The following is a 27,296-nucleotide window of genomic DNA, read 5'->3' as shown; positions in this document are numbered from 1 at the left end:
ATGGTGAGTGGTCCTGAAAAGGTTCTTCTCCCGTCCATAAGCAGTAACAGATCTCTGATCTGTATCAGTGCAAGGTCCTAAATCCAGTAGGGTTTCCTACCCACTCCTTAGGGAAGATAGCTTTTGTTCCTTACCTACCCCCATGTCTCATCCATAGCCTAGGTGTGCTGGGGCAGTATGCAGTAGTAGTTTTTCAAGAGATCAGAGATAACACCTGGAGAAGGCTTTTGTGAGAGATAAGGTTTATTAAGGCTAACTAACAGGCATTAACAAGGAAGCAAGGGTTAACTGAAACTTACTTTAAAGAGAGAATCCACAGACATGCGGATGGGTTTAAAAGTAATTCTTGGCAAAATCTTATAGGGGTAAGGAGGTAGTCTATGAGAGACATGTACCATACCTAGCAGCTTACCCATGGTTTAGTGGCAGCCAGTTAAGATAAATTATTCAGCTCCACAGGTGACTACAGGGAATGGGTTTTACAGCTTAAACTATGTAACAATGAAATCATTAGGTGTATTACACTAAATGACCAATATTCCAAAAAAAAGCTGATTTAACATAAAGGTAGAAAAACAGCTCTTACAGATAACACTAGTTTGCCTAGTTTCTAGCAACCTTTAGATAACATGTATATGGATATTATGGTCCTTGTCTATTTAAAATGTCCCCTTGACTTGACAAGAGTCTTAAAAAAGCGGGGGAGGGGGCAGTGGTTCAGAGACATGGTGCTAAATGTACTAGTTTTTCTCAGGGACGATATGCCTCAGAAGCAGCAGATCCTGAACTGGGCTTTGAAAACTAGGAGAGATTCTGCCTCTTCCACAGTAGCTTAAAGCTTTTGCTTAGTATGAGAAAAGTATCTTGGAAGTAGGCAAGGTTTTGAGCCTGTGCTCCACTAATGGAGGTACTCTATGGTTTCACAGTTAGTATGTGGTGGTGGTCAGTGGAAATAAAACTTGTGATAGACTCCCCTGTTTTGGAATCCCGTTACTGTGAACTGTCATGACAAGCCTATAGTAATGGTGAACCTATGGCATATGTGCTGCAGCGGGCTATTTGTAGGCTCTAAAAGGTCCACCATCACTCGCCTAGGATCAGCCTTTTTAATTGTGTTTTAATTCAGCTGTTTTCTTCTTATCCACTTTTATGGGAGATGCCTCTTTTATCCCTGCTCTGTTAAAGAAGAAAATGTTCTTATGTCTCATCTCTCCTTCCAATAAACTAGAAAAGGAAGGAAACCTTTCCCATATAAAAAAGTCTTCCATTAAAAACTTATAATATCATCATAATTAACGGTGAAAGATTGAATTAAATGCCTTCCTCAGAGACTGGCTATAAGGTAAAGTTTAGTCCTGTCATTACTATTCACAATTATACTAGTCATCCTTGAATATAAAAGTAAGAAAGTAAATAAAAGGCATATAGAATACAAGGAAAAATGAGTGCCTTTATGTACACACAAAACTATCCTCTGTGTTCCAGAATTAACTAAAAAGCCACAAGAACTAATAAAGTGAGTTCACTGAAGGCAAAGAATAAAAGGTCAATATATGAGAATTTAATAGTAATTCTATATTTAGCAAAAAATTGGAAATTTAAATTTAAAATACTAATTGTGAGCAAAAAGAGATATGAAATTCCTTGGAATAAATCTAACAAAATGTATTCAAGAGAACAAGAAAACATTGTGGTGAGAAACTGAAGACCTAAATTAAAGAAGAGACATACTCTTTTGCACAGATCAGAAGACTATTATTAAGAAGGAAATTCTTCCATATTTATCTATAGATTCAATATAATTCCAATAAAAATTGCACATGCTTGACAAGCTGATTCTAAAGTTCATATGGAAAAGTAAAGAACCTACAAAAGATGATTTTGAAGGACAAAGGAGAGGTTGAACTCTGTAATTTCAAGATTTATTATAAAGTTATAGTGTCTCAGTTACTTTCTTTTCATCGCTAGGACAAAACACCCAACACCTGCAACTTAAAGGGAGGGAGGTTTATTTTGGCTCATGTTTCAGTCCATGGTTGGCTGGCTCCAAGGCAGGTCTCAGCAGGGCAGAGGGGCCTGGCAGAGGAAAAGCTGCTAACCTCATGACAGTCAGGAAGCAGAGTAAAAATGAAGAGAAGAGCTGGGAACGAAGATACACCTTCCAGGTCACACCCTCAGTGACCCACTTCTTTCATCAGACCCACTTCCTAACAGCAAGTCTGCCATAATGCCTCCATAAATCAATCACCTTTTAAAAGCCCCACCTAAGAGCACATGAGGTTCTTGGGGGCCATCTAGATCTAAACCATAACATAGAGTAATCAAGTTTCTGTGGCATAAGGTTAAATTACAGAACAGTATCAACTCAATATCATTGGTCATTCGAGAGATGCAGATGAAAACAACACTGAGATTCCACCTCACCCCAGAAAGAATGGCTGCTAGCAAGAAATCAACCAATAACAAATGCTGGCGGGGGTGTGGGGAGAAAGGAACCCTTCTCCATTATTGGTGGGGGTGCAGGCTGGTGCAACCACTGTGGAAATCAGTATGGAGATACCTCAAAGAACTAGGGCTAGAGGTCCCATTAGACTCAGCTATTCCCCTGCTGGGTATCTTCCCAAAAGAATTAAAAGAATCATACCAGAGCGATATATGTCCACCCATGTTTATAATGGCACAATTTGTAATAGCTAAAGCTTGGAAATAGCCCAAGTGCCCATCAACTGGAAACTGGATAAAAAAGATTTTTTTTATAAAATGGAGTACTACTCAGCCATAAAGAATGAGAAACTAGAGACATTTATAGCTAAATGGATGCACATTGAGGCCATACTCTTAAGTGAAATAAATAGGACACACGTGTAAATACTGAATCGTTTCTCTAGTGTGAGAAGCTGAAAGTGTAATTAAGGATTAAAGTGATTAAAAACGAATAATTGATAATTTGAAATAGGAAGAAAAGGTCCAAAGGGGTAGGGGTGGTGGGAGGGGAAGGGGAAAGGAACGAAGGGAAAGGAAAAATTATGAGAAAAGAAAAAATATGGAAACAAAGTCTATGTAAATAGGGAAGGGTGGAGGGGTTGAAGGGCACACAGGTAATGGGGAAAAAATAAGAACCCAGATACATCATGTATAAGTACAAGCACCCAATGATAAATGTAAACATATTGTATACCTAAAATGTACCAATAAAAGAATTTAAGGAAAAAAAATTATAGAACAATGAAACAACAGATTTAAGAAACAGACCCACATATATATAACCAATTGATTTTTTATGACGGTGCTAAGGAATTTTTTTTTTTTTTTTTTGCTACTGGGGATCGAACTCAGGATTGTGCACGTGTGAGGCGGGCACAGTGCCACTGAGCTAAATCCCCGGCCCTAGGAAATTTAATGAAGGATATAATCTTTCTGACAAACAACAAAATGGAAAAAAAATTTAAACCGAACCAAATCAAAGCAAACAAATCTTGAACTCCCATCCTTAACAGGTACCACATATATATATATATATATTTGGGGGGGGGGGGTACTGGGGATTGACTCGGGTCCTTGCGCTTGCCAGGCTGGCGGCGGATCCACTGAGCTAAATCCCCGGTCCACAGTATCATATATTAAAAAATTAACTCAAAATAGTTTATAAACTAGGCTGAGGATGTAGGCAGGACCTTTTTGATGTGATGGAAATATTCCATACCCTGATTGTGGTGGTAGTTATACATTTGTCAAGCTTCATCCAGCTACACATTTCAAAAGGGCACATTTCACTTTACATAACTTTCACCTCAATAATCTGTACTTTAAAATTTATGTTGTGAAAAAATCTCAGAATTGAACGGGATGACATTCAGTATTCAGTTTGTCATTCTGGCAACAACAACAACATCATGTGATGAGATTACCTGATAGTCAAACCAAGATTTAAAAACTCTAAACCATCTAAACTTTATGGGAACATAAGTACATCTACCTATTTAGGACACTAGGACACCAGTGAAAGATGACTGACTTAACTGAAAAAGAAAAAAAAAAGATTATTTAGAGTAATTATGTAGTAAAACCATTCAAAAAGCTGCTAACAAAGATGAATTCTTATGTAACAAAGATATGCACACACATATTGTATATTCTACTCCATCAAAGTATACATATATAGTAAAGAATCAATATATGGATATTTAAAGTAGTGTTTGAATATATGTACATTTTTTCCATTAGAGAGTTATGTTAATAAATAAAAAATATGTTGCAACATGCATGTAAGTAATCTACTCATTTAAAAACATTAAAATATATTAAAGAATTTATATGAAGACAAATACATGGTGGCCTAGCAAGGAGTACCTTAGCAATAGCTGTTTGTTTAAATATGTGAGTAATCAACCCCATAACAGTCTCTATGCCACCTGGATTTGGGGCTCTCATTAATTTTTCCCACTCTTCAAAGCTGTTATTCAATTCCTATATGGGATGAAGAAACATTGTTTAGGAATACAGCATAAAGAACAGAACAATTAATGCAATCATGAATCATGTCCTACATTTTTTTTTCTTTTCTGTAAAGAAAGATATAAAAATAAAATTCCCATAGATGCCAATGTGTTAATTTAAAAACACTAAATGCAGAGGTCAGTCATATGGTCATGCCAATTATAAGCTATGGGTGAAAAGAAAGCCCTTTGCTAACATCATAAAGCAAACAATTACAGCTTGTATTTAAAGAGAATTATTTAATAAAATGAAAATAAAAACTGAAACACACAAAAGCATCGTAGTGAAAATGTACACGGTTGTCAGTCTTCTATTAAAAGATACAATTTTATTTAAAGAAGCCTAAAGATTTGGAGACTCTTAAATAAAAATATAACATAAACAATATATTGGCTCTCCATTTTATTTTTCTAACGCTAAAATGGTAGATCAAGAAAATCAGATCATTCTGAGCATAACATATTGCTCAAGGTTTACAAAATGCTTACTTTAAGCTTTCAAGATGTAACAATGGAAATTTCCCTGGCCACCAGATTTGAGGACATTTTAGAGAATATGTAAAAACTGAACTCCCAGAAGTAAATAGAGACAAGGATTAGGTAAAATACACTGCTGGTTTTCTGGTATGTGGAACTTTACATCTTATGACATAATCACAGAAACACAAGACTTCAAAAATAAGGATCCATCTAAGGTATTCTAGAAGACAGTCATTCTTTAAAAATAAAAGGGGACTGCCGGGGATTTAGCTCAGTGGTTCCGGTGCCTGCCTTGCAAGCACAAGGTCCCGAGTTCGATCCCCGGTATCAAAAAAAAAAAAAGGGGGGGGGGGACTGAGCTCAGTGGCATCCAGCCTCACAATCATAAGGTCTTGAGTTCGATCCCTGGTACCAAAAAAAAAAAGAATCCTACAGCAAGAAATACAGTTTCCCTTGTCAATTATTGGGTTTCATATGCTAGATATATATATTTTGATTTCTTAATGCTAAATCTTTATCATTAAAGTACTTTTTTATATTCAGCAGAAATCTTTTAAATCACTAGGACACTATCTGTTCACTTATTTGACATCTAATATTAAATTCTTCCTATTCTATAATTGAAATGATATAAAACTAATTCATATGCTCTATTAATTAAAGCTATTTTAAGAAATCAGATTTTTCTTTCTGTGAATATGAAATATAAACAATCTTTTATAGTAAAATTTAAAATAAGACTTTCAATCAAATATGGGTTCTCACCTTGGCTGCTGATGGCGGAAGATCAAATGGAATACGCTGTCTGATTTTAGGGGGTAGCTGAGTTAAAACTTCAGTCTTTAATCTTCTAATCATTATGTCACTTAATAGCTGGTGAAGTTCATTAAGATTTGATGCCCCTCTACAATCCCACTGAGGCCTTTTACCAAAATATCTGTTAATACGAAGAAAAACATATAGCCGAACTGAATGCTAGAGTTAAGAAAACAATTTATCCAGTATGTTGTTCCTTTTAATGATAAGGAGCTATGATACTTTCTGTTATTTCGTAATGAAAACAAGATTTTTAAAAGTTCAACTTGTGAAATTGCAATGAAAAAGATCAGACCCTATTCAACTATGGAAACTGTTAGTGCCTAAACTCTGTTTACACTGAATTAAAGCAAGGCTTGGATGAACTGATGGCTCTGAATAGGACTAGGTCACTGTTTCTAAATGAAGACCCTACCGGCATTTGGTTGGGCTTACACATGGCAGTGTGTTTAGCAGATCTATGCTGGCAGGTATGAACTGCCAGAACTGTGGTTCTGCTGCCTGCCTCGCAAGCGCAAGATCCCAAGTTCGATCCCCGGTACAAAAAAAAAGAATAAGCCAGCTGAGCTAAACAAAACAATACAAAACATGAACAGCCAGTCTAGCAAAGAAATAGAGTCCATGAAAGGTACTAAATGGAAATAAAAGAGAAAAATTCTAATGGAAGTATGGACAGCAGTAGTGACTAATGTGAGGAGAGAATGTCAGAACTAGAAGACAGAACAGATGCAGGTGACCACATACTCAGAGATATCTTCAAAACAAGAAGAAATCATGAAACATGGATCTAACAACTGCTACATGATACAAAGAAGACAACCTAAGATTAATTAGAATTAGTGAAAAATCAGAAGACACCACAAATGGCATAAAAAAATCTGTTCACAGAAATAATGGTAGAAATGTTCCAAATATAGGGAAAGAATTAGGTACACAGATAAGTGAGACATATAGAATAACAAATAACCACAATCAGAAAAGAACTTCTGCATGATACATCATAGTTAAAATCCCAGAAGTCGAAGATAAGGACAGAATCTTAAAACCTGTTAGAGAAAAGCAACAAATAATTTATGAAGATAAACCTATTAGACTTACAGCAGATTCAACACAAACCTGAAAGGCCAAGAAAGCTTGACATGAAGTATTTCAAGCACTAAAAATACTTCCAATCTAGACTGATATATCCTGCAAAACCATCTTTCAAAATTGATAAAGGAATAAGGTATTTCCTATAGCTGAACTGAAGGCACAAAACTCAATGTAAATATTGCCTGCTTGGTTATATTATTTCAGAAGTTTGGTGTCTTCCATTGTACATAATGTTTAACAGAAGAATCATGGCTGATTGGGGGAATGATGGAATTTATGGTTTAATATCAATGCAAAATTCATTTGGGAAGTTGTGAAATTTTATGTAGATGGATAAAAAGTGATAGCTGCACAAAAATAGCACTGTATTTAGTGCTACCAGACTGTTTTTAAAAGTGGTACATTAAATTATATGTATCTTAGTGCAGTGAAAAATGAAAATAAAAAGATGACGAATTTTTAAAAAAGAAATAAAGAAGGTATTTCCATGATAGATAGGACATTAAGAAATCAACAAACCAGAACTACAAAAAAACCTGAAGGATAACCTACAAAGAGAAAATGAAGCCAACAATGCCAAAAAGTCTAATGGAAAAAATATACCAGGTAGGGCAAACAGTCAAGCAGAAAGTAAAAAGAAAACAAAAGGAATCAGCCTTTTTCACAAGAAAATAATACAATGATAGGAATAAGTCAGAAACTTTCAGTAATAACTCTCGATGTGAATAGTCTCAACTTTCCAATCAAAAAACAAAGATTGGTCAAATGGATTATAAAACAAAACCCAACAGTATGTTATATACAAGAAACACATTTAGATCAGGTATGGTGGCACATGCCTACAATCTGAACACAGGAGAAGCTGAGGCAGGAAGATCTCCACAAGTTCACGTCTAGCCTGGGTTAAATAGTGAGTTCAAGGCCAGCCCAAACTACATAGTGAGATCCAGTCTCAAAAAACCAAACCAAACTAAAACAAAACAACCCCCCCCAAAAAACAGCAAAAGGAGAATGAAGAAACATATACACATATTTAATAATAATAAAAAAGACTAAAATTCAAAGTAGGGAAAACTATTTCATTCAACGGTAATCCCCAAAACAAGCAAGAGTAGCTCTTCTATTTTCAAACAAACTGAACTTCAAACCAAAACTGATGAGAAGAGGAAAAGAATGTCATTATGTAACAGTTAAGGGAACAATTCAACAGGAAGAGACAACAGTTATAAACATACATGCAATGTCCACCAGCTCACCCAACTTCACAAAACAAACACTGTTAGACATAAAACATCAGATAAAAATATACACAATTATAGTGGGGGAACCTCAATATCCTACTATCACAATTTGATACACTGCACAAAAAAAAACAAAGAATATCAAAGTTGAAATATACCTTCAAACAGATGGACTTAATAGGTATCTATGGAGTGTTCACCCTCACAACAGAATACACATTCTTCTTAGTAGCACATGAAACTTTCTACAAAGGCCACATACCTAGGCTGGGGATGTAGCTCAGCGGCCCAGTGCCTGCCTGGCAAGTGCAAGGTCCTGAATTCAATCCGCGATACCAAAAAAATTAAAAATAAAAATAAAATAAAAATAAAAGACCACATACCAGCCCATAAACCAGACTTAAGTAATTACAAATTAAATTAATTTATTAATTTAATTGTATTAAATTTATAAATAATTGTATTAAATTGTAATTAATTTAATTACAATTAAAATTATCTCATGCATATTATCAAATCATAGCGCAATGAAACTAGAAATCAATGGTAAAAGAAACCAGAGAAGGGCCGGGGATTTAGCTCAGTTGCACTGCACCTGCCTCACAAGGGCAAGGTCCTGAATTCGATCCCTAGTACCAAAAAACAAACAAAAGACTTCTAGAATTAATAATCATGAAAATTTTTCTCTTTGTGTTCATTAACTCTTTTGTTGGCTTAAATTATCATTTATATTAGATGTTAAGATATATTGTTATTATGATAAGACATCATGCCATCAGAGGTGGATGCTTATAGCACATTATTTGATGTTAGTAAGAATAATACTTATGGGCGGGTGGGGGGCTGAACTTTTCTTGATTAAATCAAGTGTGGTAGTCCATGCCTATAATCCAGGATGTAGTTCAGGGAGAGCACCCCCCAGGGTTCAATCCCTAGTACCATCAAAATAAGTTTGTTTACTATGTACTTTTTGTTGTAGCCAGCAAAATTTACTTTAACTAGATGATTGTCTACAGAATTTAGCTGCAGGGTTTTTTTAAATTTTAGAACTATATTTTTAAAGACTACTTTGATCAAAGCTATACCAACCATGTGGTTTAATAATCCAAACGAAAAGACATCCACAAAATGTGGATCAGCAAGTTCAAACTTTGATATATGCTCCCTGCTTCAAATTCAGGATACATAAAGCATAAAGAGGAAACAAAAATTCACATTTGGGGACAAAGATAAGATAAATGTCTCTGTGGCTCAGAAACAGAACAAAAAAGGCAAAGAAAACAAGGTTGAAGTCATGAATCTGTTTGTTTTATGTCTAAGAATAGAGCCAAAAATTCAGGGTTATAGAGAGAAAGCATTTTGGGGGTACAGTTTTAATATAGTATAATGAATTTTCTAGGAAGTGTAAATGACGTTAACTCAAACAGATGCTGTACTTTGCTTTGTTTGAAACAATCCAGAGTGGTGCACCACTTCAGAAAATCACGGTACTAACATTATAGCTGAACTGCAAATCCACATAGCTGTATTAGCTCGTAACTGTACAGAATTACAATGATTCTACATATACACCAATTATCATTAGTATTATGATTTACATTTATTCCAAATCAGTTTAACTGCAGTTTTCTTCCTTGGTGGTATGTAAAATAATAGTGCACAGGATAATCAATGGAGTCTTATATTCCATATAATGCAATGTATAAGCATTTTTGTTTCACACTTAAATTGTCTTCTAGAGTAATTATTCATCTATTTTACATATTAAATTACATATTCTATAATTTCTTTAATTTTTATTTCTTCTCTCCTATGGGAGCCTATTTTCTTAAATTATATGTGTGCAAAGAACATTATACCAATGCATTTCATTTCAGTAAAAGGGCATTGTGCATTTATTATGAAAAGTGGGCAATACATAAATAGAGCTGAGAAACAATCCTCTATGATTGCTTTCCCGATTTATAGCAATCATGCAGTACATAAGACTTCTGGAGGGAAAAGACATTTACTATTTGTATAATTCAATCTTTAACACAAAGCAAATAAACAAAAAGCTAAAAGGGCAATAAGGACCAACCTTCCTCCTACACACATAAACACACATTTCACATTTCAGAAATACAAATGCACAAGATTATAACTGCATGTTTTGTTTGTTTGTTTGAATGAAGTACTGGGGACTGAACTCAAGACTTTGCAAGAGCTAGGCAAGCACTCTACACTTCCAGCCCTTTCAACTGTCTTATAATAGAACATGTGAGCATTCAGAAGAAATTTAGCATAAATGCAAATAGAAAGGTGGCAGAATGGTGACTTTAACAAACGCAAATAAAATATGAAGAAACAGATACCAAAAGCTAACAATAATATTAAATTGAACTCATCACATGAAATTCTTTTCCAATGAAAGAGTATGGTGGTAGTCATGAACTACTTAATCTTTTAATATTTTAATCTCTCCCATACTGTGAATCAAATGGACATAGTCTATTTCATCTGACAATAGTAAATTACACATTATTCTCAAATTCACATGGAATAGTTGCAAAGACAGATCACGTTTGGACCATGAAATACACTTTAACAAGTTTTTTTTTAACCTCCCAAAGTGTTGTGTTTATTTTTGGCATTTTACAAAATTTTATTGGTACATTTTAGATATACATAAGGATAACATTCATCATAAGGAATTTGTACCTGTACATGATATATCTTGCTTCTTTTTTTCCCATTTCCCTCCCCTTCCTTCAACCCTTCTTCCCTTCTTTATTTACATGCCATTTTCAAATCACAAAGGAATTAAACTATAAGTCATTAACAGAAAGATAGCTGGGAAATCCTAAAATACTTGGAGATTAACAAATATTACAAATGATACATGGGTCAAAAAAGAAATCTCAAGAGAAATTAAAAATTATTTTCAATTAAATTAAAAGTATACTTTTTAAAAATTTGCGGAATGCAGCAAAAGAACTGCTTAAATAAAATTTATACCAGTGAATAAATATATTGAAAAGAAAAAAGATACAAATCAATAATCTAAACTTTCCCTTTAGGAAAACAGAAAAAGAGCAATTAAATTTTAAGCAAACAGAAAAAAATAGATAATAAAAATTAGAGCAGAAATCAATGAAACTGAAAAAAGAGGAGAGAAAATTAAAAAGATAGCTCTCTGAAAGGATCAATAACTAAGAAAAATGAAATTACTACTATCAGAAGTGAAAGACAGGAAACATCACTACAGATCTAATGGACATTAAGAGGATACTAAAGAAACACTATGAACAACTCTATGCCCACAAATTTGATAACCTGGATGAAACAGATCATGTCCTTGAAAGCAACAATCTTTTAAAACTCATACAAGAAAAAAGAGACAATCTAAATAGATCTATATTTATTAAAGAAATTGGAGGGCTGGGGATTTAGCTTAGTGGTACCACGCCTGCCTCACAAGCGCAAGGTACTGAGTTCAATCCCCAGTTCCAAAAAGAAAAAAGAAAGGAATTGAAGCATTATTTAATAATCTTCCAAACCAGGCTCACTGATAGTGCTACAAAATATTTAAGGAAGAAATTATACCTACTGATAAATGTTGAACTTTGGTGAGGAGTAAATAGAGGAAAGGAGGGCTCATTATGTTATAGCACCTACTTTTGTACATAATGAATTTTTTCTATGATGTCTTACAATATCAGGGAATAAACTAGGAACCAAAATTCATGCAGTCCAAGTGAAGACAGAAGAGAGCATAAATGCACAAGGAAATTCAGGATGACAGCTTTGCACAATTCTCAAAGAAAAATCAATCTAGATTGAAGTATATCAGAAGGTTGTAGGTAGCCTCTAGAAAAAAAAATTATTTTATGTGCTTATACAACTCTTTTAAGTTGACAGATTTAATGGTGCCTTTTAGTAAAAAAATAGCAATGTTTACATAGACCAAACAGATGATTAAAAACAAATAAATAATTGTAAGATAAAAACAAATAATTAAAAGATTAAAAAGTTGACCAAGAAATTAACAATTATTTGATCATTAGATAAGGATGTTAATTTATTTAGTGCATTTATTTAGTCAAAAATATAAACATAGACATTATTTTAACAATCCAAATAACGGAAAGAGGATAGAAGAAAAGTGGTAGCAAAGACTGTTTAATTTTTTTTTTTTTTTTGAGACAGGGCCTCACTATGTAGCCCGGCCTGGCCTTGAACTCACTATGTAGCCCAGGCTGCCTAGAATTTGCAGCAATTTTCCTGCCTCAGCCTCTCAAGTGCTGGTATTACAGGCATGTGCCACCAAATCTGGCTTAAATTCTTAATTTTTCACTCTTTAGTTATTTGATGTGAAAAAGTTACTTAACCTTTCCAAACAACAGATTCTTCATCTATAAAGTGGACATACTATCATGTACCTTGTAGAATTGTTGGAAGAATTAAAGATTATACATTTACAACACACAGCATAGTATCTTCTTATGTAAAATGTAATACCAAATACAAAAGTCAATAAAATGATATATTTTAGTTATTGATATGGTATATTTAAGTTGATTTTTTAAAAAATCTTGGGCCAGGAATTTAGCTCAATGGCATCTGCCTGTCAAGCGCAAGGTCCTGAGTTCAATCCCTGGTACCATCAAAAAAATCTTTACTCTGATTTGGTAAAGTAAATATGAATCATCTTCCCCAAAAGCAGTAAAGTATCTAAGTTAGTAAAAGTAAAGAAAATAAAACAACTTATAAAAGCAGTGATAAAGCAAGGGACAGATGATATTAAATGAAAATTAGCAGATATAGCATTCTGTGTAGGCTAGGTCAAAAGTGTAAAATTTATCAAATATATGGACAAAAGTAGAGATTGAGAAAAAGTGAAAACAATTTATTTGCTAGGTATAAAAGAATTATGGTATTTTGCTTTTCAATTTTTAGTGTTATAATTCTATATACCGATTTATAAGTACGTATATTTTAAAGATTCTTACTCATATTAAGCCAAAATCCACCTCCCTGGCAAGATCTACTACTTGATACTAGTTTGCCCTCAGAAACCACAAAGATAAAAACCTATTTCCCTTAGAACATCATAGATCTTTAAATATTTAAAAACTTGCTCCCCTAAGGTCTTCTCTTTTTCAAATTTCTACAGACTTTATAAGACTAAGCACTATATCTTATTCATTTTTTATTGCCAGCAGCTCTGAATAATGTCTTAAATATAGTAGGCAATCAATAATATTAGGCACTGGTGAAGCTAAATTTGAAATTCTCATTATTATGAGATAAGTTTTCATTTGTTAAACTACTTCTTAAATTTGACTTTTAATTCCCTCTTAGTTCTTCATACTTCGTTTCTAATGACCTTCCAATGACCTTCTAGTCTATTTCCATGTTTATAACCTAGAATTGAAAAGCAGCAGTGCCTTTTCAACTGAGAATTTCCACTCCTTACTCATCCTTCTAGGACACTTGTTCATTTGTACCCTGTATAACATCACCATCTATCTCATCAAGACTATCAGTCAACTGACTGTTCTACTTTCTCCTTATCATGATGCCCTTCCTGTCCTCACATCCTTTCTTGCCCCATTTTGATTTCTAAATCCATACATTAGCTTTATTTTTATCAAGATAACATAAATTCCCTTGTCCCTTAGTCCATGCACCAAAAGCTACTGAAAAAAAACCCAGTATCAAATGAATGCAATTCTAAGCTTTACTTTTTTTTTGTATTAAATTCTTTTATTGGTACATTGTAGGTATACAACACAATTACATTTCTCATTGGGAATTGTACCTTTCCATAATGCATCTTGGTTCTTATTTTTTCCCCATTCCTAGCCCTCCCTTCATGCCCTCCACCCTTCCCTATTTACAAAAACTTCATTTCCATTTTTTCCATTTCTCCTCATTTTTCCTTTCCCTTCTTTCCTTTCCCTTCTTTCCTTTCCCCTGCCCCTCCCACTACCCCATTCCTTTGGACCTTTTCGTCCTATTTTACATTATCGATTATTCATTCTACTCATTGGTACATTTTAGGTATACAATATAATGACATTCATCATTGGAAATTTGCACCTTTACATAGTCTCTCTTGGTTCTTATTTTTCACCCTTGCCCAGCCCTCCCTTCAACCCTTCCAGTCCTCCCTATTTACAAAGATTTTGTTCCTATTTTTCATTTTCTCATATTAATCCCATTCCCTTCTTTCCTTTCCCCTAGCCCTCCCACTTCCTTCCCCTTTGCCCCTTTTGTTCCTATTTCACATTACCTATTATACATTTAGTCCTTATTTACACTTTCAGTTTCTCACACCAGAGAAACTATTCGGTATTTACACATGTGTGTCCTATTTATTTCACTTAAGAGTATCGCCTCAATGTGCATCCACTTAGCTAAAAATGTCTCTAATTTCTCATTTTTTATGGCTGAGTAGTACTCCATTTTATAAAAAAACCACATTTTCTTTATCCAGTCTCCAGTTGATGGGCATTTGGGCTGTTTCCAGGTTTTAGCTATTACAAACTGTGCTGCTATGAACATGGGTGCACATATATCACTGTGGTATGATTCTTTTAATTCTTTGGGGAAGATCCCCAGCAGTGGAATAACAGGGTCAAATGGGACTTCCAGTCCTAGTTCTTGGAGGTATCTCCATCCTGATTTCCACAGTGGTTGCACCAGTCTACACTCCCTCCAGCAGTGGAGCAGGGTTCCTCTTTCCCCACAGCCCAGCCAGCATTTGTTATTGGTTGATTTCATGATAGCAGCCATTCTTTCTGGAGTGAAGTAGAATCTCAGCATTGTTTTCATTTGCATCTCTCGAATGACCAGTGATGTGGAACATTTTTTCATGTATTTATTTGCTATTTCTACTTCTTTGTCTGAGAAATGTCTGTTCATTTCAGATGCCCATTTTTGGATTGGGTCTTTAAATTTGGGAGCTCTGATCTTTTTAAGTTCTTTATAGATTCGAGATAGTAGACCTTTGTCTGAGGAAGAGCAGGGGAAGATTTTTTCCCACATTGTGAGTTGTCTCTTCACACTGCTGGTGGTTTCTCTTGCTGTGCAGAAGCATTTTAATAAGAAGAGATCCCATTTGTTGATTGTTTGTGCTAGTTCACAGGCAACTGAGGTTTTGTTCATAAAATCTTTTCCTACACTGATGTCTTCAAGGGTTCTACCTAACCTCTGTTCCAACTGGTTCAGAGTTTCTATTTTAATATTTAGATCTTTAATCTATTTTGATTTTAGTTTAGTGCATGGTGAGAGATACAGGTGTAGTTTCAATCTTTGGCAAGTTGAAGCCCAGTTTTTCCAGCACCATTTATTAAGGAGGCTATCTTTCCTCCAGTGAGGATGTTTGGCTCCTTTATCGAAGATGAGATGGCTGAGTGTGTCTGGCATTGTTTCTGAATCTTCTAATCTGTTCCACTGGTCCTCAAGTCTGTTTCTTTGCCAGTACCATGCTGTTTTTATCACAGTAGCTTTGTAGTAGAGTTGCAGTTTGGGGATTGTGATACCCCCTGCCATGTCTCTGTTACCTAGAATTGCTTTTGCCATTCTGGGTCTCTTCTTGTTCCAAATGAATTTTTGGATTGTTTTCTCAAGATCCATGAAGTATGCTGCTGGGATCTCAATTGGAATTGCATTAAATCTACATAGCAGTTTTGGAAGTATGGCCATTTTCACTATATTAATCCTTCCTACCCAGGAGCAGGGGATGTCTGTCCATTTTCGGATATCATCTTCAATCTCTCTTTTCAGAGTGCCATAGTTTTCAGAGAAGAGGTCTTTGATTTCTTTCATTAGGTGGATTCCTAGGTATTTCAGTTTTTTGGATGCTATTGTGAAAGGAATTATTTGCCCTATTTCTCTCTCAGTGAGTCTGTCATTTGTTTAGAGGAAAGCTATTGATTTTTGTGTGTTGACCTTGTAACCAGCTACTTGACTGAATTTGGTTATTAAGTCTAGAAGACTTTTGGTGGAGTTCTTGGGGTCTTCTATATAGAGTATCATGTCATCTGCAAATAATGACAATTGGACTTCTTCATTACCTATCTTTATTCCTTTTATTTCTTTCTCTTGTCTAATTGCCGTGGCTAATGTTTCCAGAACTATATTGAACAAGAGTGGTGACAGTGGACATCCTTGTCTAGTTCCTGATTTGAGTGTGAAGGATTTCAGTTTTTGACCATTTAGTATGATACTGGCTGTTGGTTTTTCATAGATGGCTTCTATCAGTTGGAGGTAGAGACCATCTATTCCAACTTTTGTAGGGTTTTTATCATAAATGCATGTTGGATTTTGTCAAATGCTTTTTCTGTGTCTATGGAGATAATCATATGGTTTTTGTCCTTGGCTCTATTGTATTACATTGATTGATTTGCCTATATTGAACCATCCCTGCATCCCTGGGATGCATCCCGCTTGATCAGGGTGTATGATCTTCTTGATGATCTTCTGCATTGTGTTTGCCAGTATCTTATTAAGGATTTTTGCATCTATGTTCATTAGTGAGATTGGCCTATAGTTCTTTTTTTCAGTTGGGTCTTTCTCTGCTTTGGGGATCAAGGTGATGCTTGCTTCCAGGAATGAATTTGGGAGTATTGCTTCCCTTTCAATTTCATTGAAGAGTTTAAACAGTAGTGGCAGCAGTTCCTCTCTAAATGTCTTGTAGAATTCAGCAGTGAAGCCATCAGGGCCCAGGCTTTTCTTAGTTGATAAGTTTTTAATTACATTTTTACTTTCATTAGTTGATATTGGGTTGTTCAGAATTTTTAGGTCTTCTTCGTTCAACTTTGGTAATTCATATGTATCTAGGAATCTGTCCATTTTTTCTGTGTTGTCCATCTTATTGGTGTATACATTCTGGAAGTAGGTATTGATGATCCTCTGGATTTCTGCTGGGTCTGTTGTAATTTCACCCTTTTCATTTCTAATTGCATGGATTTGGGCCTTTTCTTTCCTTTTTCTGACAAGGTTGGCTAAAGGTTTGTCAATTTTGTTGAATCTCTCGAAGAACCAACTCTTGGCTTCATTGATTTTTTTTGTATCGTTCTCTTAGCCTCCGTAGCATTGATTTCTCCTCTGATCTTTATAATTTCCTCCCTTGTATGAGCTTTGGGGTTGTCCTGCTCCTCTTTTTCTAGAAGGCTGAGGTTCAGCATCAGGTTGTTTAATTGGGCTCGTTCTGTTTTCCTAATAATGCGTATTCACTGCTATGAATTTCCCTCGTAAGACTGCTTTCATTGTATCCCATAGATTCTGATATGTTGTATTGTCATTTAATTGAAGGAACTATCTGATTTCTTCTTTAATTTCCTCTGTGACCCATTGGTTATTCAGAAGTGTGTTGTTCAATTTCCACATGTTTATGTAACTTGTTGAGTTTCTTTTGCTATGGCTCTCCAATTTCATCGCACTATGGTCTGATAATATACAGGGGATAACTTCAACCTTTCCACTTACTTAAACATGTTCTATGTGGGAGTATGTGGTCTATTTTGGAGAATGACCCATGTGCAGCTGAGAAGAATGTGTATTCTGATTTTGTGGGGTGGAAGATTCTATAAACATCTGTTAAGTTCATTTGTTCAAGAGTTCGATTGAGTTCTAGTATTTCATTACTTATTTTTAGTCTAGTTGATCTATCTATTTGTGACAGTGGGGTGTTGAGGTCCCCCACTACAATTGTATTAGTGCATATATGACTTTTCATGTCCGTTAGTATTTGTTTTATATAGTTGGGTGCACTAGTGTTTGATGCATAGATATTTATGATTGTCATCTCTTCCTCTTGGATTCTTCCCTTTACAAAGTTGTAGTGTCCTTCTTCGTCTCTCTTAATCAGTGTTGGTTTGAAATCTACTTGCTCTGCAAAGAGGATAGCTACTCCTGCTTTTTTTCGGGTTCCTGTCGCATGCAGTATTGTTTTCCACCCTTTCACTTTCAGTCTATGAGCTTCCTTTTGAATTGAGTGTGTTTCTTGTATGCAGCATATTGTTGGATTTTGCTTCTTGACCTATTCTGCCAGTCTATTTCTTTTGATTGGTGAATTGAGAACATTAACGTTGATGGTTATAACTGAAACGTATTGACTTGTCATTGCCATGACTTTTTCTTTTTGTTGTGTTCTCCCCCTTTCCATTTAATTTCTTGTCATGCCAGATGGGTTCATTCTGCTTTGCTTCCTGGGGTTGTGATCCTCAATGTCTGTTCCTAGGATATTGTGTCAAATTCTTTGGAGTGCTGGTTTGGTATTCATGAAGTTCCTAAGGTACTCTTTGTCATGAGAGTATCTTATTTCTCCATCCATTTTGAAAGATAGTTTTGCAGGGTCCATCAATCTGGGTTGGAGGCTGTTTTCTTTTAGGGCTTGGAATATGGCACTCCAAGCTCTTCTTGCCTTGATGGTTTGTGTTGAGAAGTCTGCTGTGATTCTGATGGGCTTTCCTTTGTATGTGATTTGTTTCTTTTCTCTGACTGCTTGGAGAACTTTGTTCTTCTCTTGTGTTTCTGGAATCTTAACAATTATATGCCTATGTGTAGATTTTTTTTGATCAAGGCTATTTGGAGTCCTATATGCCTCACTTATCTGTATGTCAAGCTCTTTTCCCATGCTTGGGAAGTTTCCTGCCATTATTTCTGTGAAGAGATTTTTTATGTCATCTGCACTCTCTCCTGTTTCTTCATTGAGCCCAATCAGTCTTATGTTATTCTTTTTTGCATCATCTAGTAGCTGCTGGATTGATTTCTCATGTTCCCTTATAATTTTGAAGCAATTTTTCTTTTCCTGGTCACTAATTGCAATCTTATCTTCTATATCTGAAATTCTGTCCTCACATTGGCTCATTCTGCTGTGTAGACTTTCAATGGAGTTTTTCATCTCCTGGAAATCTGTTTCCATCTGTTTTATGGATTCCATTTGTTTCCTATGTTGGGATTCCATCATGTTCCTCAGCTCCTCTCTAGATTTATTAATCATGTCTTGTACTAGGGGCACAATTTCTCCTGTTATCTGAGAAATTATTTCTGATTTCATTTTTTCCAGATCCCCTTTTGTTGCCAGTTCAGTGGGTCCAGGTTGTTGAATATCATAGTGTTCCATCTCATTTCCCTCTGGGGTTGCTTAGGTGATCTGGAAGTCTGGTTTTGAGACTTATTTACATGTTTTCTCATTTCGACTGAGCCAGGGGGCTATTAGCCCCTGCACGGATTACCTCCTCTGAGCTGGGTGAGGTGGGCCAGGGGCCGGGAGCAGCAGTAGGGATGGTGACCCAAAAGCCCTTTCCTGTGGTCTGGGAGCAGCGGGAGGGATGGTGGCCAGGAAGCCCCTTCCTCTGGACCAGGAGCAGTGGGATGGCGGCTAAGAAGCCCCTCCCTCTGGGCCGGGAGCGGTGGGAGGGATGGTAGTCTGGAAGCCTCTTCCTCTTGGCTAGGAGCAGCGGGACAGAAGGTGGCCCAAAAGCCCTTTCCTCTGGGATGGGAGCAGCGGGAGGGATGATGACCGGGAAGCCCCTTCCTCTGGACCAGGAGCAGTGGGACGATGGCTCAGAAGCCCCTACCTCTGCGCCTGGAACAGTGGGACTCAGTATCTTGGTCTGGTGGTCTGGTGTCCTCTGCGTCTTTGTATTGTGGAATCAGGTGGCTGCCTGTCTGCAGCGGGGTGATTCGGTGTCTTCCGCGCGACTCAGGACCTCGGTAGGGCATGCACAGATCTTCCTGTGTGCAGTGGGCTGATTCGGCGTGTTCTGTGTGACTCCAATTCTAAGCTTTTTTAGGCCTATACTAGGCTGCTGGAGTTTCTGTGGAAATCATACCTTCGTGTAGACTTGTTCCACTACAAATTTCAAGTTGCTGATCTCAAATGTTTACTTAGTACTGCTAACAATTCCACTACACTAATATCATTATCTGAATCTCTATTTGGCAAGATTTTAAACTATGTCAACTTTCAAATCTTTAAATTTCTACTTTTTCATTTCTGAGGCACAGGTCTGTCCTCTTTCACAGAAAGAAGTCATGAGATGCAAATTATCTCAACTCCCTATCATTCGTGCAACTATGGTATATTCCTAATAATATAAGGCCATGTAACTATTAAAAAGATGCAGTTATTTATGTATACAAAAAAGACAAAAGAGGAAAGTACAAACAAGGTTTATAACACATCTTTGCAAAAAATACAAATTTATTTAAACATAGAGTTTCTGTGGAGATATTAAAAATTGCCTATTAAAAAAACTAATTGCCTATAGAGAGAAGTTAGGTGAAAGAAATTTTTCAGTCTATATTCTCTTTACAGATTTAGAATTTTGAACCAAGTGAAAATATTATCTTAAAAAAATAAAAAAACAAAACTTATAAATATAACCACACAAAACCCTTTCATGCTTTAAAATGTCTCAGGGCAGAGGCTGAGTGAAGGAAGAATGGAAAATATTGTTTAATGGGTACAGAGTTTTAATTTGAGATAATGAAAAAGTTCTAATGATGGAAAGTAGTGATGGTTACAGAACAGTAGCAATGTGCTTAAAAGTAAAACTGAACTATATATTTAAAGATGGTTAAATGGTAAATAAAAATCCATGATAATGATCCCTAAAAAACAAATCAGAAAACACCCTACAATTACTTCCTATTGTCATTATGACAAACAACAAGATTCTATAATATGAGTCCTAGCTAAATCTGTCATTGTGTTAAGACCTTTATCATTTAGCTCCAGAATATTCACCTGACTTGGATTCAAAGGCACAGCAGTCTCTCTTGCTCTAGGTCTTAGCATATAAAGTTCCTTCTTCCTTAAAAGCAAATAAACATTACTTACAGGATGCTGCTTCTGGGCTGTGTAACTTGATTTAATTCATTGTGATATACTCTGCCATAGCATGCTCTATTTCCTTTTCATAACACTGGTCACAACTGTAATTACCAGGTTAGTGTTTGATATGAAAACAGTGAAGACTGGAACAATGTGGGGCTTGTTCCTTAATGCATATCTGATGGCTAGCACATGGCATGGCATACAAACAGGTACTGTAAAAATACTTTTTGAATGAATGGATCAATTTATAATCAAATTATAAGCAACTGGAACCTTCCCTTACTCCGATTTAGCCTAAGTTATTAAAATATTTATAGTCATTTTGAGCTTCCATACAAAGCTGACTTGCCAAGCATGAGTGTAGAATCTATCCCACTAATTTTTGTCTAATTATTCTTCAAACTTACCTCTGCTATCCATTATATTAGCTATTTCTCTCAGATTTAAGTCACTTGCAAACTGAATAGACATGACCTCTATTTAGCCATGAGGGAGAACATTAAATGAGACAGTGTTGAGGAAAAAGTACAGTGTAATTCCACAGGAGGAATTTCTTGAAGCTGACTGTAGTCAATTAATTAGCACTATTTGAAATGGTTATAAACATCTTTAATGTATATTATCACCCAGCATTTACCCTCTCATACAAATGTAGACAACTAATTCTAAGTAAATAAAACTAGAGTAAAATTTGATCAGTTATTACTCTGTGATTCAAATTCAAGGTCTTGAGCATACTAGGCAAGCACTCTGCCAATGAGCTATACCCTCACCTCTTCCTGGGATATTCTTAACCTTTAAGCATAAGAGAGGACAGATAGGGCTGGGGATTTAGCTCAGCAGGTCTGCCGCCTGCCTAAGTGCAAGGTCCCAAGTTCAAACCCTGGTACCAAAAAAAAAACCCAAAAAACAAAACCAGATAGAGAGGACAGGTATCTCTTTTAAGAGTATCTCCTAATAATAGGATACTTTGGCTGGGTTATCTATGTGTCCTATTTTTTTTGTGTAAAAGAATATTTATTAAAGTTGCACTTTCCTACATCTTTCTAAGTGTCAGGAAAATGAAAAAAAAAAAAACATAACAAAAGCAAGAGAAAATCAAATACAGACCAAGTCTTTTAACCTCTGAAGTTCTCTATAAAATAACAGAGGGAGACTGGATAATATCTAGCCTTTTCTATCTCTAACAGTTGATCATTCAATGTGCTTCCTTCTCCAAATCATATTTGTATTTATAGTTTCCTCTAAATATAACCCAATAAGTGAATGGTGTAAGGCATTTTAGCTAAGGGATGTTCTGTTTCAGTAATCTTTTTCTCTGTGCTTCTCGCATCAAACAAGGTATGTGATTATTTATACCCTGATTTCTCTCCAAACTACACGTACATTAGTATGCTTCTGTTTGCTGTTACTTAGGTATTTGATAAACTTTAGAAAGGCAAAGTAACATTTTTGTTCAAGCTTCACTTTAATTTTATTTTGAACAAAGCCATGACATTTCAAATATAAAATATGGTCTAACCATAATTTGCATTCTGAAAAATTATAGTGTGAAAATGACACCTTCACAGAATCAAAACATTATGGAAAAAATATAGCATTTTACAGACTAACTTTTAAAATGCCAGGAAATGCCTTGATCTGAATCAGGGTCTATGAAACCATAGCGCTTTGAAGGTAAAGAAGTAATGGAACAGCAAAACTTTTAAAATGGAACCTAGAAGGAAATGCCTTTTGAGAAGCATGGTATTAATCTTGAAATAACTTTTTCTACAAAATGGAAATTATTTCACAATCTCTACAAACATACAGCTTTTCACAAAGATGAACCTTTCTCTGAAACAGTGTTTGTGTTAATAAGAAAAGGCCAGGTATACACTTTTGTTGCCTATGACTAATCCTAATAAAAAAACAAAAAAGTTATGCTTATTGGATATTTAGTTTTTTCTAATGTCCCATAGCTAAATCCAATAATTATTTTTTATATAGGCAAACTTGTAGCATCAACAATGCAAGAATCATGATTAAGGGCTTTTCCAACAATATCTACCATCATGCCAAACAGACCTATAATGGGAACAAAATGAGTATTTAGGAATGATGTACCATATCAGGAACCACAGCTTTGACTGGCTATAAAGAATGCTAAAATTGTGACTCAATATATCTTAATTAAAAACCTATAAGAGGGCCAGGGATTTAGCTCAGTGGTTTCGCTGCCTGGTGCACAAGCACAAGGACCCGAGTTCGATCCCCAATACCCAAAAAGAAAAAAAGAAAGAAAATGTGGAATACAAACACAATGGAGTATTATTCCACCTTAAAGGGAAACAAAATTATGCAATTTGCAGGAAAATGGATGGAACCAGAGACTGTCATGTTAAGCAAAATAAGCCAAGTGTAGAAAGAAATTATTGTAAGTTTTTTCTAATATGCAGAATTGAAAATTATGACATAAAAGTAGAAGAAAGACTGCTAGTAGAAAAGAGGAATGGAATAAGAGAAGGGAAGAGAGAATGTTAGTAGAAGAGGAATGGAAAAAAAGGAAAATGGAATAAGGGGGCAGGGAAAGAGAAGTGTAAGGGAGGATAATGGTAGGCATAGATATGATCAAAATATATTATATCCATGGATGAGAAATCCACACTGAAACTCAATATTTCATAAAGTTAATAGGCACTAATAAAATATATCTTAAAACAAAAACCAAAAAGATATACATTGGGGAAAAAAACATGAGAGACCCATATCACATAAAAGGAGATTTCTAGAATATGTAAAGATCTCCAACATATCAATAATAAAAAAGCCAATATATTTAGTAGACAAAAAGACAAATGATATAATAGACAAAAGGAAAAAAGTGCAAATGACATATATATATATATATATACACACACACGTGAGAAAATGCTCAATTACATTTAATAACATGAGACAAATGCATATTTGTCACATAAAACTACATTCAGAAAAGACTGGAAGAATAAAATAATTTACATTTTACAACACTGGCAAAGCATTGGAAAACAGACAACCTGACACACAGGTGGTGCAAATATAACTTGTGAGGTGCCTGACAGGAAAATCTAAAATGTACATGCCCTACCAAAAAAACAAAAAATGTACATGCCCTTTGAAAATCTAAAATGTACATGTCACTTTTATAAATTTATACCTGTGTATATGGCATGAAGTATTAAAATAGCTAACAGTTATTGAGTACTCACTATGTAACTCACTATATAAGCCCTTTATAGATATATATTAAGGGCTTTATAAATATAACCTAATATAAGTCTGATGATAACCTCTGAGGTAGGCATAACCATGACCTTCTTTCAGAGCTGAAAAAACTATTATAGGGATTTAAAGTTACATTCTTCACATAAAACATCTGGTAAGCAGTAGATGTGAAAATAAAACACAAGTGATAGAGTCTAGATTTCCATGATCTTTTTTTTTTTTTGGTATTTTGAGACAGGGTATTGCTATGTAGTTCAGGCTGGTCTTGAACTCACCATGTAGCCCAGGCTGGCTTGAACTTGCAGTGATCCTTCTGACTAAGCCTCCCAAGTGCTGGGATTACTGGCATGCCCTACCATGCCCAGCTCAAATTTCCATGGTTTTAAACCACTATAATATATTACCTCTCCACACACATGGGGATAATCATTGTTATATTAGTTATATACTACAAACAAATATCTATTAAAGGTATACTGGGCTGGGGATTTAGTTCAGTGGTTTCGCCGCCTGCTGCACAAGCACAAGGACCCGAGTTCGATCCCCGGTACCAAAAAATAAAAAAAATTTAAAAAATAAAGGTATACTGCATAGATAAATTCCTACCAATGCTGTATTTAAAATAAAGGTCAGGGGCCAGGGATTTAGCTTAGTGGCACTGCACCTGCCTTGTAAGCGCAAGGTCCTGAGTTTGAACCTTGGTACTGGAAAAAAAATAAACAAAAAATAAAACAAATGTCAGTGCTCTTTTAGGAACTAACAGGAATCTCCAATATATGTGATGAAGAAACCAAACTGTATTTAGATATAAAATAACATAAAGAAACCTGTATTTAGATACAAGAAAAAATAATTTTGTATGCATATTCAGGTACCAATATCTCCTCAAGAATATACAGTACAAGAAACTGCCAATATTACCCTATAAGAAAAATGTTTGATCGGGAGAAAAGGGTGAAAGCAGCATGTATTTTTTATTTCTGTATAATGTCCATATATATGTAGTGAATAAAAATACAGAATTTCAAAGATAAAAAGGTGGAAGGTAAAAAAAAAGGAAGAAAATTTCTGCCATTATGTATTTCTTTTGCTTATTTTACATGCAGGTCAACCACACAAGCTTTTACTTGAAAAAATTATCCCACGGCTGCCACAAGTTTGAAAAAACACTGGAACAAAGAATGACTAATAAAGCTTAATGTTCACAGAAAATACATGAAGATAAAAGGTCATGGAAAATAGTTTGTCATACCTGATATGTGCATTACAGTATCTTTTGGAATAGTCAGTCCATGTTCCAAACTTTTGGGGAAAGAGAGCTTCAATCTGCATGAAAAGCTGTAAAATACAAGTGTTCTGAAAATGTAATATTTCCAAGAAAACTGTCAGGAAGATAAAACAAGTTAATAAAACAGTAAAAAGTATGAAAGAAAATCTATACCTTCCCTCAAGGGCTCTCTTTCCTCTATATCCCTACCTCACCCATTCCTCAGGAACAAGTTATCTTTTTTAAATATAAATTTATATTTTTCTATACTACATAAACATATGTATATGTTCTTTTATTTACATGAAAAGCATATTATACACATTGTCATACAATTAAAACTGTTCCCAAAATATGTCTTAGACATATTTAAAGTACATATATACTTTTACTTAGTTGAAAAAATTATAATCAAAATATTGTGATAATAAAGTTCTGTTTAAAGGCATAGATACCCCACTACTATGTATATTTACTATAAAATATTTAAAGAGACTCCTGTTATAGGCCATCTAGGGAGTTTCTAGATTTATGAAGTTAAAAATTAATAACTTCGTATAATCCTGTGTGGCATCAATTATCTGTCTGTGCATTAACTGGCATTTTTACTAGGTTTTGTAGGATATATTTTCTCCAATCCTCTTGGGAAAGATGCCTTAATAAATGTTACCAAACCGGCCAGTAAAATGGCTATCCCCATTTACATATCTATAAATAGTATCCATGAAGCTTTTTTGGGTCATTTTCACAATCCTGCAGGCTAAAGTACTGTTTCACTGTTACTTTGGTGGATTCTTTTAAAGTAACAACTTTATTGACATAATTCACATACCAGAAAGTTCTTACTCTTTAGTAGCTTTTAGTATATTTATAAAGTTATACACTCATCACCAGAATCTACTTTTGGAATATTTTTAATCCCCAAAAGAGACCACATACTCATTAGAAGTAACAGCCTATTTCCCCTCCCTTCTAATCTTAGCAACCACTAATGCACTTTCTTTTTTCATGAATTTGCCTATTCTTGATATTTTATATAAACAAAATCATTCAATACACCTTTTGTGTTAGCTTCTTTTATTTAGCATAGTGTTTTCAAAGTTCATTCAGATTGTAGCATGGCCAAATAATATTCTATAGTAAGGATACACCACCATACTTTATCCATTGATCAATTAATGGACATGTGACCTATTTCCATAGTTTGGATATCATGAATAATGCTACTCAAAACATTTGAATGTAACCTTTTGTAAACATGTCTCCAGTTCACTTGGATATATAGTACTTAGGAATGGATCTTTTGGGTCGTATAGTAACTTTATGTTTAAATTCTAAAGGAATTGCCCAAGTGTTTTCCAAAGCAACTTTGGTGCTTTACATCTTTCTTATATGATAACGTATTCCTAAATAACCGATGTAACAAAGGAAAAAATCACAAAGGCATTAGAAATTACAAATACCTTGAGATAAATAATGTTAAAGGCACAACATACCAAAATACGAGTTGCAGCAAAAGCAGGGATCAGAAAGAAATTTACAGCTGAATATGGCTATGTTAAAAAATAACAAAAATCTTACACCAAAAGCCTAATTTTCTACCTTGAAAACACAGAGCAAAGTAAAATCAAAACGGTAGAAATAAACCTACAAAACCAAAAGTTGGTTTGTGCAAAGGTGAGTAACATGAACAAAACTTAACTACACTGACCAAGAAAATCAAAAAGAGAAGACTCAAATTAGTAAAATCAGGAATGAAAGAGGGGATATTACTACTAATCTCACAGAAATATAAAGTATTATAAAAGAATATTATGAACAAC

General features: G+C 34.9%; 1 protein-coding gene across 5 annotated transcripts in view; it reads right to left on the bottom strand.

The window, feature by feature from the left end:
- Nucleotides 1-27,296, bottom strand: part of Zranb3 (zinc finger RANBP2-type containing 3) — a 284,160-nt gene that overhangs the window by 129,248 nt on the left and 127,616 nt on the right. For 4 of the 5 annotated variants that reach the window (XM_013076896.3, XM_021236942.2, XM_021236962.2 and 1 more), the window contains exons 6-8: nucleotides 25,459-25,544; nucleotides 5,742-5,913; nucleotides 4,351-4,467 (exon numbers count right to left, since the gene is read on the bottom strand). In XM_013076896.3, the coding sequence (XP_012932350.2) occupies nucleotides 4,351-4,467; nucleotides 5,742-5,913; nucleotides 25,459-25,544 (375 nt within the window). The remainder of the gene's footprint in view (nucleotides 1-4,350; nucleotides 4,468-5,741; nucleotides 5,914-25,458; nucleotides 25,545-27,296) is intronic. The other variant, XM_087195686.1, reaches the window with a different exon arrangement.

This window comes from Heterocephalus glaber, unplaced genomic scaffold (genome assembly GCF_053883595.1).
Source record: "Heterocephalus glaber isolate CG9 unplaced genomic scaffold, H.glaber_assembly_v1.0 deba00000347, whole genome shotgun sequence".
Taxonomy (NCBI): Eukaryota; Metazoa; Chordata; class Mammalia; order Rodentia; family Bathyergidae; genus Heterocephalus; species Heterocephalus glaber.
The sequence above is the reverse complement of the archived record's forward strand: the minus strand, read 5'-3'. Positions and strand labels throughout refer to the sequence as shown.